Here is an 18,448-nt window from a genome sequence, read left to right as displayed (position 1 = left end):
GGGATTCATGTCACTTCAGCTCTTGTCTTGGTTTGGGTCTAATCCCTAAACCAATTCCTGAAGAGGTTAGGCCTACAACTAAACTTATACATAAGTCAAGTCCATCCAAACCATATGTTCTCCCAAGGAAAACAGGGAGAAAATGGAGAATATGGCGAGAAAAAAGGGGAATGTTATACTGATAAAGGAACAATGGCAACAGATGTCCACTATACTGAGAAAGAGAAGATAATGAGAAAAAGACAGCACTAAATGGTGGAATAAATCCAGATACAGTATAATCATAAAACCAGTATACAGTTGGATTGATTAAAAATCTAACCATATACTGTTCTTCAGATTCACACCTTACACAGAGGTAACAGGAAAATGAATAGTAACAAGAGGAAATCAAATCTGGCAATGTTAAAGAGACAAACAATTCAAAGCTTTTTAAAAGGGACTTAATCAGTATTTCAACAGTTGGCTGTGAAAATAAGTTATGAACTATATGCATTATATAAAGCAAGTCTGATGGAAAAACAAGGAGGAATTGACAAATCCACAGTCGTAAAACCCAACAAATCAAATGGGCAAAAAAAAAAAAAAAAAAACCCTAAGGAAGATAAATGACAAAAAAGGACAATGAGTTTGATTTCATAGAGATAATCAAAAGTATGGACAAATACAAATAAATACACATGGAACCACCATAAAAGTGCCTATTTTATTAAGGCATGAAGAAAATTGCAACAATTTTTTTTTAATCACTAGTATACAGGCCACATTTGCTATTTAAAATGCAACCTGAAATTAACAAAAAAATTTAGCAAAAATGCATGTATCTGGAAATTTTAAAGTAAAATTAAAATTTTGGAGATTTTAAAGTATATGTTTAAATAACCTTTAAGCAAAAGAAGACATGAAAATACAAATTACAATCTTTTTAGAACCAAACAATGAAAGCATATTTATTAAAACCTATGGGATATGGATGAGATGAAATTTTAACCTATAGACTGTAATAAATTAATTAGGTTGTCAACTTAAGATGCATGGAAAAAGATGACAAAATAAACCAAAATACAGTCATCCCTCAATATACACGGGGGATTAGTTCCAGGACCACCTGCATATACCAAAATCCATGCATACTCAAGTACTGCAGTCAGCCCTGTGGAACTACATATATGAAAAGTCAGGCCGAGCGCAGTGGCTCACGCCTGTAATCCTAGCACTCTGGGAGGCCAAGGCGGGTGGATCGCTCGAGGTCAGGAGTTCGAGACCAGCCTGAGCAAGAGCGAGACCCCGTCTCTACTAAAAAATAGAAAGACATTATATGGACAACTAAAAATCTATATAGAAAAAATTAGCCGGGCATAGTGGCGCATGCCTGTAGTCCCAGCTACTTGGGAGGCTGAGGCAGTAGGATCGCTTAAGCCCAGGAATTTGAGGTTGCTGTGAGCTAGGCTGACACCACGGCACTCACTCTAGCCTGGGCAACAAAGTGAGACTCTGTCTCAACAAAAAAAAAAAAAAAAAAAAAAAAAGTCAGCCCTCCATACATGCAGGTTTTGCATCCCTTAAGTACTAGAGTTTTGACCCATGTTTGGTTGGGAAAAAAATCCATGTTTAAATGGACCCATGCAGTTCAAACCCATGTTGTTCAAAAGTCAACTGTATATAGTGGGAAGAAATTAAACACTTTTATTTAAATAAAAATAAATCCATTAATTTATACACACACAGCATACTATGTACCAAGCACTGTTCTAAACATTTTAATTCATTGGGCTCACAGAGCCATACCTATTGGGTAGAAACCGTTATCCCCATTTTACAGTTATGAAAACTGAACCACAGAAGATTATGTTATTTGTCAAATCCACCAATACAAAAAACAATGTATCATAAGCAAGAGGATCTTATCCCAAGACTGCAATAATAGTTAATCCTTATAAAATCTATCATTAACAAACTAAAGGAGAAAAAAATCATAAAATTTAAATAGATTCTTTGAAGGCATCTGACAAAATTTAATATATTTTCCAGTTTTGGGGAAAAATCGTTAAGCAAACTAAAGCAAGCACTTCCTTAATTGATAAAGGGTATTAATTCCATATCCCAGAAATAACCAGTTAAAAATGTAATAAGAAAAAAAATCCCATTCACAATAGCAAAAAAAAAAGCAGTGACTTGAGAAATATACATGCAGAAATCTGTAAAATTTCACAGAAAAATATAAAGACTAGTTGCCATGTTAGAATTTATTTATTTAATATAATGCCCCAAAATATGTTGTGGAACTTGATAAGCTAGTTCTAAAACTCACATGAAACAATAAAGAGATATAAAAATAGCAATGAGTTTTGAAAAGAAACAAAGGTATGGTGAGATATAGGGGAGATGGACGATATAAAGCCATAGTAATTGAACTGAGTATAATATTCATGCCAAAACAGAAAATTTATGCACAGCAATGTAGTATATGATAAAGATAGCATCTTGACTGTGCCAGGAAAAGACTAGTCAGTAAAATTTGGCTCTCCATTGTGGGGTGAAAAAAGTAGATATTAAATTAACGCCTGCATATGAATAAACAGACTTCAGAAGTATAAATGTAATGGTATAAATTTATAGGGAAATTATTTATGGATTTGAATACATTTAAAAAGTGGCCAAAATAAGTGACAAATTCTGTATCACAATCAAAAGGCAAACTGGGTTGCATCATATGACCAATATTATTTTATAAATAAGGTTCTTCAAAATCAATGGTAAGAACATAAATATTGTCTAATTCTAGAAACAGTCAAAAGACAGAAATTTCACCCAGGGAACAAACATAGAAATTCCTACTTCACCAACATTAAAGTACATTTGCCAGATATGACAATTTTAAATGTATATGTACCAAATCACAGAACCACAAAATACATTAAACAAAAATTTTTAGACTAGAATGGAGAAATAGACAATTCAACAATTGTATTAGTTGGAGATTTCAACACTTTTCATTCAAGAATTGATAGAACAACTACAGACAGTAAATAAGGATACAGAAGACTTGAACAACACAGCCAACATATTTGATTTAATCAATATTAGGGGATACTCCACACAAAAAAACCCAAAAATTATACTTCTTTTTGAAGTGCACATGGAACTTCTCTTGACTATATATTCGGCTGATAAAATAAGACTTGATAAATTGAAATAGAATACAATAATATAAAGTATGTTGTCTGGCCAAAATAGAATTAAATTAGAAATCAACAATAGAAAGAAACCTGGGAACCCCACAATATTTGTAAATTAAATAACACACTCCTAAAGACACATGGGTCAAAGAAGAAACCGCAAACCACAGGGAAATTACAAATTATTTTTAAATGAATGAAAAGAACATGAAAATATGTGGAATGCAGTTAAAGCAGTGCTCAGAGTGATATTTAGGTTTAAGAAGGTCTAATATCAATCATGTAAGCTTCTAACTTGAGCTAGAAAAAGAAGAGCAAATAAGACCAAAAATGAGTAGAATGAAGGAAATAATAAAGATCAGTGTAGAAATCCATGAAGAGAAAACAGGAAAACAATATAAAAGAATTAATTAAATGAGAAGTTCATTGAACAAAAAGATAAATCTTCAGCTAGACTAACAAAAAAAGAGAGACATAAATTAACAAACAAAATCAAAAATGAATGAAGGCCGGGCGCGGTGGCTCACGCCTGTAATCCTAGCACTCTGGGAGGCCGAGGTGGGCGGATCGTTTGAGCTCAGGAGTTCGAGACCAGCCTGAGCAAGAGCGAGACCCCATCTCTACTAAAAATAGAAAGAAATTATATGGACAGCTAAAAATATATATAGAAAAAATTAGCCGGGCATGGTGGCGCATGCCTGTAGTCCCAGCTACTCGGGAGGCTGAGACAGGAGGATCGCTTGAGCTCAGGAGTTTGAGGCTGCTGTGAGCTAGGCTGACGCCACGGCACTCACTCTAGCCTGGGCAACAGAGTGAGACTCTGTCTCAAAAAAAAAAAAAAAAAAAAAAAAAAATGAATGAAGAAGCATCACAATGGGTACTACAGAAATTAAAAGAATTATAAGGGACTATTATGAACAACTTTATCCCAATAAATTTCACACCTTAGATGAAATGGGGGAAAAAATCCTAGAAAAACTAAAATTACCAAAACTGACTCAAGAAGAAATCGAAAATCAGATCTGTATCAAATAAAGAAGTTTTAAATGTCTTCCCCACAAGAAAAGTCCAGGTGCAGATGACTTCACTGGGGAATTCTGTCAAATATATAAGGAAAAAAATACCAATCTTTCATAAATACTTTCAGAAAATAATAGTTGGAGGGAATACTTCCAAACTCAAGAAAGCCAATATTACTCTGATATCAAAGCCAGACAAAGACATTATAAGAAATGAAAACTGCAAACCAATATCCCTTATTAACATCAGTACAGAACTTCTTACAAAACATTAGCATATCAAATCCAATGAAATATAAAAAAGATTATACACTATGACTAAGTGGGGTTTATTCCAGGAATGGAAGATTGGCTTAACATTTGAAAATCAGTGTTAATACACCATATTAATAGAATAAATGACAAATAGCACATGATCATTGACAAAATCCAACACCCATTCACAATAATTCTCACCCAAGTAAGGATAGAAGGGAACTTCCTCAATCTGATAAACAGCATCTATGGTTAACAACATACTTACAGGGGAAAAAAAACTGAATGCCTTCCTCCTAAGATCAGGAACCAGGCAGGGATGTTTCTATTCCTCACCATTTCTACCAAACCATTATAACTGGGGGGTCCTACTCAGTACAATAATGCAAGAAAAAGACATTAAAAGCATTGAGATTGGAAAGGAAGAAATAAAACTGTCTATTCACAGATGATGTGACCTATAAATAGAAAATACTAAGGAATCTACATAAGATACCAGAACTATTGAGTTAGCACAATCTTAGAATACAAGCTCAATATACAAAAATTAGTTTTTTAGTATTTGCATAAAATTAATATTTGCATATACTAGCAATGCATGATCCAGTAATGAAATTAAAATAAAAAGAATTATATACACAATCTCATCAAAAAGAATAAAATAGGAATAAATATAACAAAAGTACTATAATACCTGCATGATCAAAACTACAAAATTGTGCTGAGAAAAATTAAAGACCTAAATAAATAGAAGGATTAAAAAGTTCAGTATTGTTAAAATGTCAGTTCTCCCAAAATTGATCTACAGATTTAACCAAATCCTTGTCAAAATCCCAACAGACTTTTGTGATAGAAATTAATAACTGATCCTAAAATTCATATAGAAATGAAAAATACATAGAATAACCAAAACACTTTCTATAAAGCACAAAGTTGAGGCTTGGTGCCATGGCTCACAAATGTAACCCCAGCATTTTCGGAAGCCAAGGCAGGAGGATCCCTTGAGGCCAGGAGTTCAAGACCAACATGAGCAACATGACAAGACCCTGTCATCTCTACAAAAAACTTTTTAAAAATTAGCCAGGCTTGGTAGGGCATGTCTATAGTCCTAGCTACTCGGCAGGCTGAGATAGGAGGATTGCTTGAGCCCAGGAGTCTGAGGTTACAGTGAGCTATGATCGTGCCAATGCACTCCAGCCTGGGTGATAGAGCCAGGCTCTATCTCAAAAAAAAAAAAAAAGCTGCCTGATTTCAAAACTTACAATAAAGCAAACAAGACATTGTAGCATTTGTATGTATACACAGATCAATGAAACACTCCAGAAACACACAATCATATATACGGCCAACTAATTTTCAACCAAAGGGGAAAGGGCAGTCTTTCAAAAACGATGCTGAAATGATTGAATATCCATGTGCCAAAAAAAGAACCTCAATCCATACTCTATACAAAAATAATGAACTTAAAACAGATCATGAACCTAAATGTAACAGCTAAAACTATAAAGTGTCTGGAATAAAACATAGGAAAAATCTTTGTGACCTTGAGTTAGGCAAGAGCTATAAGAAATTAAAATAAATACATTGGACTTCCTTCAAAATTAAAAACTATTGTTCTTCAAAAGACACCGTAAAGAAAATGAAAAGATAGACTGGGAGAAAATATTTCCAAAACATTCTGATAAAGGACTCATATCTAGAATATGTAAAGAACTCTCAATAATAAAAAGACTAAAAACCCAAATTTTTAAATGGATAAAAGATCTGAACAAACACTAAATAAGAGGTACAGATAGCAAATAGGTGGGTAAAAAGATGCTCATCAGTGGTCCGCAACCCCTGGGCTCCACCAGGTTTCGGCCCTGCAGCCTGTTAGGAACTGGGCCATGCATCACCGCCTGAGCTCCACACGCCCCCGCAAACCCACCTGTGGAAAAACTGCCCTCCATGAAACTTAGGAACCAGGCTTTACAGCAGGAAGTGAGCAGCGGGCAAGTGAGCAAAGCTTCAAAGCTTCATCTGTATTTACAGCTGCTTCCCATCACTGGCATCACTGCCTGAGCTCCACCCCCCCGCCCCCGTCCATGGAAAAATTGTCTGCCATGAAACCAGTCCCTAGTGCCAAAAAGGTTGGGGACTGCTGTTCTATATCATTAGACATTCGGAAAATGCAAATTAAAATCACAAAGAGATATACTAAACTGCCACTGTAACAACTAAAATCACCAGTTGGGCGGTGGCTCACGCCTGTAATCCTAGCACTCTGGGAGGCCGAGGCAGGCGGATTGTTTGAGCTCAGGAGTTCGAGACCAGCCTGAGCAAGAGCGAGACCCCATCTCTACTAAAAGAAAAAAAAAAATACAAAGAAATTAGCTGGACAACTAAAAATATATATATATATTAAAAAAATTAGCCAGGCATGGTGGCGCATGCCTGTAGTCCCAGCTACTTGGGAGGCTGAGGCAGTAGATCACTTGAGCTCAGGAGTTTGAGGTTGCTGTGAGCTAGGCTGACGCCACGGCACTTTAGCCCAGGCAACAGAGTGAGACTCTGTCTCAAAAAAAAAAGAAAAAAATCACCAGTTGGCAATGATGTGGAGAAACTGGAACCCTCATACATTGGGCTGATGGAGATGTAAAACTATACAGCCTCTGTAGAAGAGTTTGGCGATTTCTTAAAAAAGTTAAACACTTGGCCGGGCGCGGTGGCTCACGCCTGTAATCCTAGCACTCTGGGAGGCCGAGGCCGGTGGATCGCTCGAGGTCAGGAGTTCAAGACCAGCCTGAGCAAGAGTGAGACCCTGTCTCTACTAAAAATAGAAAGAAATTATATGGACAACTAAAATATATATATAAAAAAACGCCGGGCATGGTGGCGCATGCCTGTAGTCCCAGCTACTCGGGAGGCTGAGGCAGTAGGATCGCTTAAGCCCAGGAGTTTGAGGTTGCTGTGAGCTAGACTGACGCCACAGCACTCACTCTAGCCCGGTCAACAGAGTGAGACACTGTCTCAAAAAAATAAATAAATAAAAAAAATAAAAGTTAAACACTTACCATGTGAATTGGTAATTCCACTCCTAGAAATCTACCCAAGAGAAATGCTTGCCCAAGGACTTGACATAAATGTTGATAGCAGCAATATTCCTAGTAGCCCAAAACTAGAAATAATCCAGATGTCCATTGAACTGGTGAGGTGATAAACAAAATACAGTATATCTATACAGAAGAATGCTACTCAGCAATAAAGGAATGAACTTACTGATAATCACAACAACACAGATGACTCTCAATATAATCAAGCCAAGTGAAAGAAGCCAAAGAATATATACTGTATGATTCCATTTATATAAAATTGTAAAAGGTGCACACTGTCGTGACAGAAAGCATATCAGTGGATGCCTCAGAAGGGGAACAGTGATTACAAAAAAGGGCATGAGAAAACCCTAGTGGCGGTGGGGGGGGGAATGATAGATATTTTCATTATCTTGATTGTTATAATAATTTCACAGGTATATACAAAAGTCAAAATTTACTAATTACATACTTTCATTACGAGCAGTTCATTGTATATCAGTTATGCCTCAAAAATAAAAGGAATGAACTAATAAATGCAACACCATGGATAAATCTCTCAAAAACATTATTCTACATGAAAAAAGCTAGACACTGAAGCATACATATATTATGTGATTCCATATGTATGAAATTTCTAGAAAAGACAAATTTACAGCACCAGAAAGCAGATAAGTGGTTGCTTAGTTCCTGGAATGAGTGGGGACTGAATGTAAACAGGCATAAGGGAGAGGAAGGGTGGATAGACAAGTGAAATTGTTCTAAAATTGGACTGTCGTGATGGTTATACAATTGTAAAAAGTTACTAAAACACACTGAACACTTAAAATTGGTAAATTCTGTAATATATGAATTATACCTAAATAAAGCTGTTTTTTAAAAAAGAACCAAAATACTTGAGCTTATTAAATTGCCAGCAATTTTTAAAATAATATTCGATAAATGTTTGCATTCCTACTATCTATATACTAAACATTAATAGATATTAGTGAACACAGACAGGATGAGAAAACATACAGATGCAATTAAAACACAGCATCTTAACTGCTGTCTCCTAGAGGAAGCACATTACAGAAGCACCTCATTCTAGGCTCACTGCAGAAAGACAGCATTTTCAAACATTGCTGGTAGAAGCATATTGGCCCAATGTCCCTGGAAAGTAATTTGACAATATGTAGCAACAGCCTGAATTTATGCCCTAATTCTAATTCTGAGTATCTATGGTAAATATTTAGAAATTTGTATAGAATTGTTCTATCTAAACCTGCAGTCCCCAACCCATAGGCTGCAGAGCAATAATATCGGCCTATTAGGGACCAGGTCGCAGAGCTCCATTTCCCTCCACTCCCATCCATGGAAAAATTGTCTTCCATAAGACTTAGGAAGGTGCCAGGGGCAGGGGGTGGGCAGCAGGAGGTGAGCAGTGGGGGAGCCAGCGAAGCTTCATCTGTATTTACAGCGGCTCCCTCCCCATCGCTCACATCACCGTCTGAGCTCCTCCTACCCGCACCTCAACTCCCGTCCATGGAAAACCTATCTTCCATGAAACCAGTCCATGGTACCAAAAAGGTTGGAGACCCCCGAATTCTAAACAATTGACACTGGTCACGGGTAATTCTAAAAAAAATTCAAAGCAGCACAAATGAACAATAATAAAATAGTTAAATCATTCATGGTATCTGTGTCATAATATTATACAGCTATTTAAATGTGCTTGCAAAATTTTAATTTCATAGAGAAATCAAGGTTACAAAATTGTGATATAATCTCACTATTAGAAATGTGTGTATGTATATGCTCATGCTAAAAGATAATACCCCAAAATACTAACTCTGGGCTTGTAGGATTGCAAGAAATTTGGTTTTTTATACTGTTCTGTTATTTATAAGGTTCATATGATGAGCACGTATTACCTTAATAAATAAGAAAAAGTTATTTTTCTCTTTTATCTGTTTATGTAGGTAATACATGTTCATTCCAGAGGAGTGATTAGAATGTAAACAAAAAATCTTCATCTAAAATCTACCACCCAGAGGCAACCTGTCTTATCACTTTGGAGTATAACCTTCTAGACATTTCTGATCAAATACATAAATCATTTGCTCTATAAAAATGGAATTTATACAACTATTGTTTCATAACCCGCTTTAAAGGGAGGAGAAAAGAGAGATAACGGGTCTAAACATTTAGACCTTCTCTAAAAAGAAGAGAAACTGATGGCAGCTAAAGAGAATAAATAATCGGCTCAAGCAAAAGTTTTTTCCAAGTTGTGGTAGCACTGAGAGAAGGTGCCACTGTCCGTGGAATGAAGAGAGAGGAGGAGAATACAGACAGTACCAGTGGGAAGGGGTCAGAAAAGGAGATGCAGAGACCAGCTGTAGTGAAATTCGACCGGTGTATATGAGAGGCTCTTGCTGGACACCCTTCTTCTCATGTTGTGGGAGATAAGATAAGGCCTACACAGAAAACATGTGAGCGTGAGGTCCCCAGGGGAGAGGAGGCTCACAACAGCTACAGCCCGTAGAGTGAGCACTGGAAAGTGAACAAAGGAAAGGAAAAGGCCCATTTACAGGAGTAATAAGCAACTGGTGCAAAAGCAAGGCCAGACCCAAAATCCCAAGGCTATACCACCTAGAGCTTCATCTCAAGAGGAATTACAAACAAGTCAGGGTGAGTCTGTCAGACGTTTCCAGACTCAAATTTTAGAAAAGGAGGAACAATGTTGGTATCATGGAAAGAGCAGAAACTGAGGAGCCAGACAGATCTGGTCTACTCACCAGCTGGGCAGGTTACCTGATTCCTGAGGCTCAGTTTCAGAAGATACCAGCAACTGCCTTCCAAGGTGGTTGTGAGAATCTACGATAACATATATAAACACCTGGCACATAGCTACTGATAAATAGTAGCTATTACTGCCCCCTATATGGGAAGAGATGCAACACAACATCATGGTTAAGATCATCAAATTTGGAGTTGGACTTAAAAGCTGTATTATCCCTGGCATCCAAGTCTCAGCATCCCCTATAAAAATAAGGGTACCACCTGCCACACCAAATTGTTTTAAGAATTAAGTAAGATGGTGCACATAATACAAAGCCCTTAGGCATAGTGTCTATGTAAAAACAATGGTTATTACTACCACTTCTGTGATCTTGGTCATATTATTACCTAACTTCTCAAACCAAAGTTTATTCAGCTATAACATTAGCATTCCATCACCTACCTTGTTCCTTTCATTCCCAGGGCACAGTGCATGGCACAGGTTTGACACTAATCCATTGTGTGAATAGCAGGACTATACTGAGAATTAGAATGTATGTAACGTACTTAACAGTGTCTGGCATATAAGTGCTCAAAAAATGGGAGCTGTTTATCGTACACTAGCTTGAGGGCTCCTCAAGGGCAAAGAACCTTTTCTTAGTCTTGTAATCCCAGCACCTGACAGATTGTTAGGGATACAGGACGTCCTCAGCAGATGTTTACTGAGTGGCACAGAAGACAGCAATACTCCAGCAGCTGTTCTCGCTACAAGGATACTACAGTGGCCCAGATGACTTGACCTTCCAAAAACAACTCAGAATTCTCCATCTACTTTACCCTCTAACAACAATCATAGGTAGCCATTGTGCCAAATGCCCATACCTCCTGATACATAAGTACCTACCTAGCTGGTACTTATGTATTAATAATACCTTCAATAAGAAACCTAGTAATAACTACAGGTCTCAGTGAGGTGAAGGAGGGCCAAGGGTCTCCGTAAGTGTGAGGCTGCAAACATTGTGAATTAGCCCATCTGGCACACAGAGTGATCACAGCATCCAACAGCATCTGGATAAATTCCACCCCAGTAATGAATGGTCACAGAGGAAACCGGAAAGACAGGGTACCAGTTACTTAAACCTATTCAACTAAATGTGTCACTTATATGAAGATAACAGGTTATGATACCATATTTATTTATAATTAACGTTCTTATGGCTTCTGCAAAAGAGTAAATTTAAAACTCCACAGAACTTCTGTAAATTTAGCAGGCTAAAAGATCCTCCATGTTCTTATCTTTAGAAACTGAGACCTACAATAATCAGAAACAAGCTTTTCTGCCAATTTGACTAATACTTGATTGCCTTAGATTTTTAGTTACCTTAAAAATGCTTGCTTACAGGATATTCTGGTATTTCACCAACAGCTTTATATTTGAATATAACCCAGATTAAGCATAATTTTTTATTAATATTCTGGGAGTCTTTATCTGATCTGTAAAGAAATACAGGCTTGCTGCAGAAAAAATTCGTAAATATATAGAGATAAAAATCGCCTTTGGTTCAATGACCCAGAGATCACCATTATTTATACTTTGGTATATTTCTTTTTGACACTTGTCACCAGCTGGGTTCAAAAACCTGACTTTTAATGTTTCAGAGTATTCTCTCAAGCAATAACGCACATTGATTCCCCTATTAGCCATTTAGTTAGTTTAGAAAACTGTTTTCCACTGAATGTTTTTAAAGGCAGCTTTTCCTTTACATTTAATGTAAATTTATATGAATTACTCTTTGTAAGAGTTCTACCTTTATTTCCACCAGCACTGGGAAACAAGGCACTCTGGGCAAAGAGTGAGAGATAAAGGGGGGTTGTCTGAACCCTGACTATCCTCAGTGGAGTTGGAGAATTTAGCAGGGGAGCAAGGACACAGGGGAGATAGGGGAATATATATTGAGGTATAGAAAGAGAGAAGGAATGATAGGAATTAATGTTCTAAAACTTGAGTTATAATCTTACAGACAGAGTAGTTGAATCATTTTTTTAAATGCTTAATAAACAGAGTCTTTATATGGACCTGAAGTTAATGATGTTTTATTTTTTTCCATGTTAAACAAAACAAATCAAAGCCCAATTTTAATCTATTTCAACAGGCACTATTCTGTGCCAGGCACTGTGCTCAGTAATAAAAATGTATGGAACTCTGCCCCTCAAGTTCATAATTAGGATATATTTAGCCCACATTTTTATGCCATCATCCACAATGAATAGCATAATGATGGCTCACGATGCTGGGGAACTGCAAGATTTCTCAGCCATCAAAAATGAAGTGAAGGCCGGGCGCGGTGGCTCACGCCTGTAATCCTAGCACTCTGGGAGGCCGAGGCGGGTGGATCGCTCGAGGTCAGGAGTTCGAGACCAGCCTGAGCAAGAGCGAGACCCCGTCTCTACTAAAAAATAGAAAGAAATTATATGGACAACTAAAATATATATATATACAAAAAATTAGCCGGGCATGGTGGTGCATGCCTGTAGTCCCAGCTACTCGGGAGGCTGAGGCAGTAGGATTGCTTAAGCCCAGGAGTTTGAGGTTGCTGTGAGCTAGGCTGACGCCACGGCACTCACTCTAGCCCGGGCAACAGAGCGAGACTCTGTCTCAAAAAAAAAAAAAAAAAAAAAATGAAGTGAGATCAACTTTCTAAGTCAGGAAAGTAGGTGGTACATATTGGAAACTTTAACAAGTGTTAAAGCAAAAGATTTTCTAGTCATTGGATGGGTTAAAGAAATTTCAATGAACCAAATATCCAACTTCCAAAATATTTCAGTTAATCCATTTAATATAAATGACTTAGGAGATCGGTTTTTTAAAGTATAAAATTCTGAAGCATTGTAGACTCTAGAGAACTATTTAACATTTTATTCTATGTTCTATAGCTACCATATGTCTTAGATTTCCCCAGACAATCCCTGAATGAAATATTCTATCCCTTTGTTCCCGTAAATAGGTAGAATCCCACAAATTGGAATCAAACCTTCACTCCCAAACACCCTGAAACCACATACAGCCCCCTGTCAGACCATGTATGTGCCAGTCATTGTCACTGCTCATTCCAGCTACTGTATCTCCCATCCCAGGGATCTACAGAACCAGCCTTAACACTTTCACCCAGAAACTGCTCATCTGAAAGGGAAAACTTACTCAGAGAAACAAGTTCCTAAAGGCAATGATATTGCTGGCAAAATTACAAGAACCATTATTTTCCCTCATGCCAACGATACCATGGTAAAGAATTTGTTCTCAATTTGATACCTGTGATTTCTAGAGTAAACTGTTTATGAACCCTGTGAGTTCTGATCCCTCTGCTCGTTCAAAAATGGCTTGTTAAATTAACCAAAAACACATCATAAAATAACCTTTATTTGAGCCCTGAGGAATCCCAGTAACCTACAACTAAACCCAGCAGTGGTCATTTAGGAGTCGGTTAACATACTGTCTCCATGTTTTTAAGAATTCCTGAAGAGCAGGATAAAGATTAAGAATTTCACAGATCTGACTTCAAGATGACTTCTGCACTCTGACCATTTTACTGACTCCTCCCTTTACCAACAACTGTACACATGGTTTCACAAGAGCATTAAGACATCACTTTTCATTCAGCAATTCATTTTGAGTACCCAGTGCCAGTCACTATATTGTGGCCTAAAGAAATTAGTGAGTTACAAAACGGACACTTTATAGTCAAGGAGGGGAAGACAGACATTTAATTATATAACTTTGAAGGAAACAAATAGGATGAACCAATAATGGACAGAGAGTCACAACTTAGCGTGCTAAGGGAAGAATCTGAGGTGATGAGACCTAAAGGTTGAGAAGGAAACAGTTAAACAAAAACAGCAAAATGTCGTAGGCAGAGGGAAAAACATGTGCAATGGCTCTGAGGCAGGACATAGCATGTTGGGGAAATTTTTAAAGACCAGTATAGTCTGAATATAGTGAGCAACAGAGACAGATGTGGTTAGAAAGTTTAGTGGGGGCCAAATCATACAGGGCCTAGGGAAGCTAATGAAAATGGTTAAACAAGGGAGTGATATAATCCCACTTAGGTTTTTTGAAGACTATTCTGCTAGATTGGTGGAGCTGCAAGAACAGAAGCAGGGAGACAAATAACGAAGCCATTACAGACCTCTGAATAAGAGATGGTGGTAGTTTAGGAGCAAGGAATCAGGAAACTTTTAAGTGACATCTCAGATTAAAAGATGAACATGAGCTAGCCAAAAAGCAAAGGGTATTTCAGGCAATTGAAAAACACGTACAATGGCATTAGGTCCCAAGACCTTACCATTCCAACACCATAAACAGCCTGTGTGGCAGTAGCAAAGGATTTGGCAAGAGTGAAGGCAGGAAGACCAATTGTTAGAACACTATTGTAGTAATCCAAGCAAGAATGTATAGTGCCCTGAACTAAATCAGTGGCAGTAGGGAGGTCAGGGCTGTATCGATGTGGTACTGTAGGTGGTATGAGAGACTGGCTAAACTTGTAGAGGTGAGGGAAAAGGAACTTGGGATACCTAGGTTTCTGGCTTTTAGTGGGTAGGTGATGATGCTGTTCACTAAAATAGGGAGAACAAGGGCAATGGGAAAGATGAGTTCAGATTTATACATGCTGCCATCCGGGAAGCGCCAGCTAGTAGCCAGCTGCATACATGGGGTTCTCCAGCTTAGAAAGAGAAGCCTGGGCAACATAGCAAGACCCTGTCTCTACAAAAAAATTTTTTTAAAAATCAGCCTGGTGTGGTGGTGCGCACCTATACTCCCAGCTACTTGGGAGGCTGAGGCAGAAGGATCACCGCTGCTTAAGCCCAGGATTTCAAGGCTACAGTGAGCCACTGCACTCCAGCCTGGGCAACAGAACAAGACTGCTTCATTAAAGGAAAAAAAAAAAAAAAAGAGGTTGAGGCTGGACTTGGTTTAGACAGCACGGGTAAGTAGTGGGTAAAGCCATGAGAAAAACTAAGCTTGCCAGGGATGTGCAAAACTAGACGAGCTCAGTGCAGAATGCTGGGATGTACTGACATTGAAGGGGCAAGAGTTAAACCAGGGTTTCTCGGGAACAGCACTAATGTTTTAAACTGGATAATTCTATTGTGAGGGTGGTGTCTGGCACATCATAGGATGTTTAGCAGCATCCTTGGGCTGTACCCACTAGATGCCAGTAGGATCCACCCAGTTGTGAGAATCAAGTATGTCTCCAGATATTGCCAAATATCCCCTGGGGGGTCAAAATCACCCCAGTTGAGAACCAGAATAAGAGGCATCTCCAGGATGCTGACAAAAGAGGGTTGAATGAGCTCCCTTTTATGTTTTGTTTGAAAATGACACACAAAAAAATTGTAACCCTGCCTCCAATATAGGGTTAGGTGTCACTCACCATCAGGCTCTAGTAAGCCTGAAAGTCACATTACGTGATCAAACCCAGATTGGAACCTGACTTAAGAGTCTAACCCCAGAGCCTATGCTCTGTGACTAAATCACTTCACCACTATTCCAGATGGTCTCCATTAGCCTACAAGTGCTGTGAGGAAGGGGCTGGTTCAGTCTTTTTCATCATAGTATTCCTAGTACTTGGCTCATGCTTAGCAACAGGAACTCAAATATTTGAATGAATTTCAGTTCACACTTAACTCTAAAAATATGCCTTATTCCCAGACCTGCATTGAGGTGTTTAAGACATTGACACAGCTTGCAGACAGCAAGTTTGGGCACTATGGGGAAGAAAATGTCTTCCATTCTGACAGGAAATAAGCAGTGTCCAACAATACATTACTATAATTAAGGTTTTTTGTTTTTTTTTTTTGAGAATTTTGTTCCCAAAATAGAAACTCTATCATCAACCACATCACTCCCATCAGAGTGAAATTACTCTCCTATTGCCTCCATTATCCAGCATATCCCACACTCCACTGAGGCCTCAAGGAGACGGGGAAGAAAAGTGAAAACAAATTAAGAATGGAATGGGCCGGGCGTGGGTGGCTCACCCCTGTAATCCTAGCACTCTGGGAGGCTGAGGCGGGCGGATTGTTTGACCTCAGGAGTTCGAGACCAGCCTGAGCAAGAGCGAGACCCCGTCTCTACTAAAAATAGAAAGAAATTATATGGACAGCTAAAAATATATATAGAAAAAATGAGCCGGGCATGGTGGCACATGCCTGTAGTCCCAGCTACTCGGGAGGCTGAGGCAGGTGGATTGCTTGAGCCCAGGAGTTTGAGGTTGCTGTGAGCTTGACGCCACAGCACTCTAGCCTGGGCAACAGAGTGAGACTCTGTCTCGAAAAAAGAAAAAAATTTTCCATCAGGTAGGCTTTAAGTTTAACCTTCTCTAACCTCTATTAAAAAAGGTTTTAGAAACTTGAATAGTTGGTACCACCTAATGGGTTATATACCTGCCTCAGCAAATTTTCCTCACTAGTTGGCCCTGCTACCTTTTTGATGAAGGGACTGTATGTATAGAAACTTCTGCTCAAATGTTGTGGGAGATTACTGCAAAGGGTAAAAAGGCTAAGCCAGTGATGTTAAGATACTATAATAGACATTGTTATTAATAATGGATCGTGTATATTTTCTGGGCTCAGATATAGCCTCAGAATATTTATCAATTTAGTATTTCAGACAGCCATCATTCTCAAGAGATAAAATATTTTGTCATCTCTGTCTAAAGCCAATCTCAGGGGTAGCCTGAAGGACATGGAATTCAGGGGATACCAACAACCTCCAAAGGGGAATGAGCAGAGGGATTTCTTCCCAGGATTAATACCTAGGTATGCTGTGGAGTTCTACAAAGTAGAATGGAGGGAAATCCATGAATGGGCGTTAGTCAGCTGTGAGTACACATTTACACATCTAATTGTGCTTCTTGGAAACCATGGAGGGAAGCTATAAAGCAATTTGAGAGCTGAAAAATTTCCCCACTCTGCATGGAAACCACTTTAATGAAAATGTTCATGGAAAGCTTCTACGTTATGGACCTCAAACTCCCCTTAAACTAGCACCATCCATACATAATGCTTTCATTCCCACCAAGGCCCCATGGAAAGCTCGATGCAGCACATTCTCAACAAATTCTAACATGGACTTGAGCTTTAAGGAACAGGGACAAGAACGTGTTTTCTGCTCTGGAGTGTTGTCTCCTCCAAGGCAGCTTAGCCTCCATTTACCAACTGAGGGTACTTTTTGCAGGCTGGTCTTCAGTCTCTGGTTTGCTACATTGACTTCTACCCAAACACTAAAACTTTTTTTTTAAATCAGTTAACTCACTTTTGCTTTGTTCTTTCAGCTCATTTGAAGATTATGAAACAGATGAACCTGCCTCTCCCTCTGAATTTGGAAACAAAGGCAATAAAATAGTAAGCTCAAGCCTTACAGAGAAATGTGGAAAGCTTCAGTCAGTGAATGAAGAATAGCTGCCAATGTCTACATGAAAGGAAGATGTGTATTTTAAATGTTTTTTTTCTTGTGAAGAGATGTTCTAGTTTGCATACTGTTTCAAAGGCTTTGATTTCTCCAAATGTGTATCTGCACTAGGAACTTTAAAATGCTTTTATGCAATAGGTCTGGATACACACTCAACTTAGGAGATGCCTCCAGTTTGCCTCAAACCTTACAGAGCTTTTCCTCAGAAGTGAATATAATGAGGTACCATCACCTTCCAAAGTCAGCGAATAAGCACTCTATACCCCTGAATGTACCAAGGATCTCTTGGGGACAGAGTTCTCTGCACAGAGCAGAAGTTGCCTCATTGTTGGCCGGCATCCCTGAGGCTCCTCAAGGGCTCCTATGGAGCCTAGAAGAAATCTTCACTTCCAGAAAACTTGAGTCAAAAAATTCTGGAATTTGAAAAAGCAGTAAGAGCCTCCAGAATTGACTTAGCCCTAGTAATAAAAGCACTGCCAAAACATCTCAGAGACTTCTAATTATATGTGTACTGGAGTTCAGAGATCTTGAACTTACCTGGTTTAATGTAATTTCACAATGACCTGCCAAACTGCTAGTCACTTTACATCCTCAGGTATTTTAACCACTGGGCCCTCCAACTTTGCTGACAAGCTCTGGCAACTTCCTTCTCCTGACTGTGGATCTTACACAAAATCTCAAGAAAAAACTTTTTAA

The 18,448-nt window shown here is 38.4% G+C and overlaps 1 protein-coding gene and 1 pseudogene across 2 annotated transcripts in view; one reads left to right on the top strand and one right to left on the bottom strand.

The window, feature by feature from the left end:
* PPP2R3A (protein phosphatase 2 regulatory subunit B''alpha) overlaps positions 1-17,841 on the top strand; it is a 105,924-nt gene extending 88,083 nt beyond the window's left edge. For both annotated transcript variants that reach the window (XM_069473210.1, XM_069473211.1), the window contains exon 13: positions 17,616-17,841. In XM_069473210.1, the coding sequence (XP_069329311.1) occupies positions 17,616-17,742 (127 nt within the window). In that variant the 3' untranslated portion in view covers positions 17,743-17,841. The remainder of the gene's footprint in view (positions 1-17,615) is intronic.
* Positions 3,659-12,968, bottom strand: LOC138387756 (putative uncharacterized protein encoded by LINC00269; annotated as a pseudogene).
* Positions 17,842-18,448: the final 607 nt, after the last annotated feature.

This window comes from Eulemur rufifrons, chromosome 7 (assembly GCF_041146395.1).
Source record: "Eulemur rufifrons isolate Redbay chromosome 7, OSU_ERuf_1, whole genome shotgun sequence".
Taxonomy (NCBI): domain Eukaryota; kingdom Metazoa; phylum Chordata; class Mammalia; order Primates; family Lemuridae; genus Eulemur; species Eulemur rufifrons.
The sequence above is the reverse complement of the archived record's forward strand: the minus strand, read 5'-3'. Positions and strand labels throughout refer to the sequence as shown.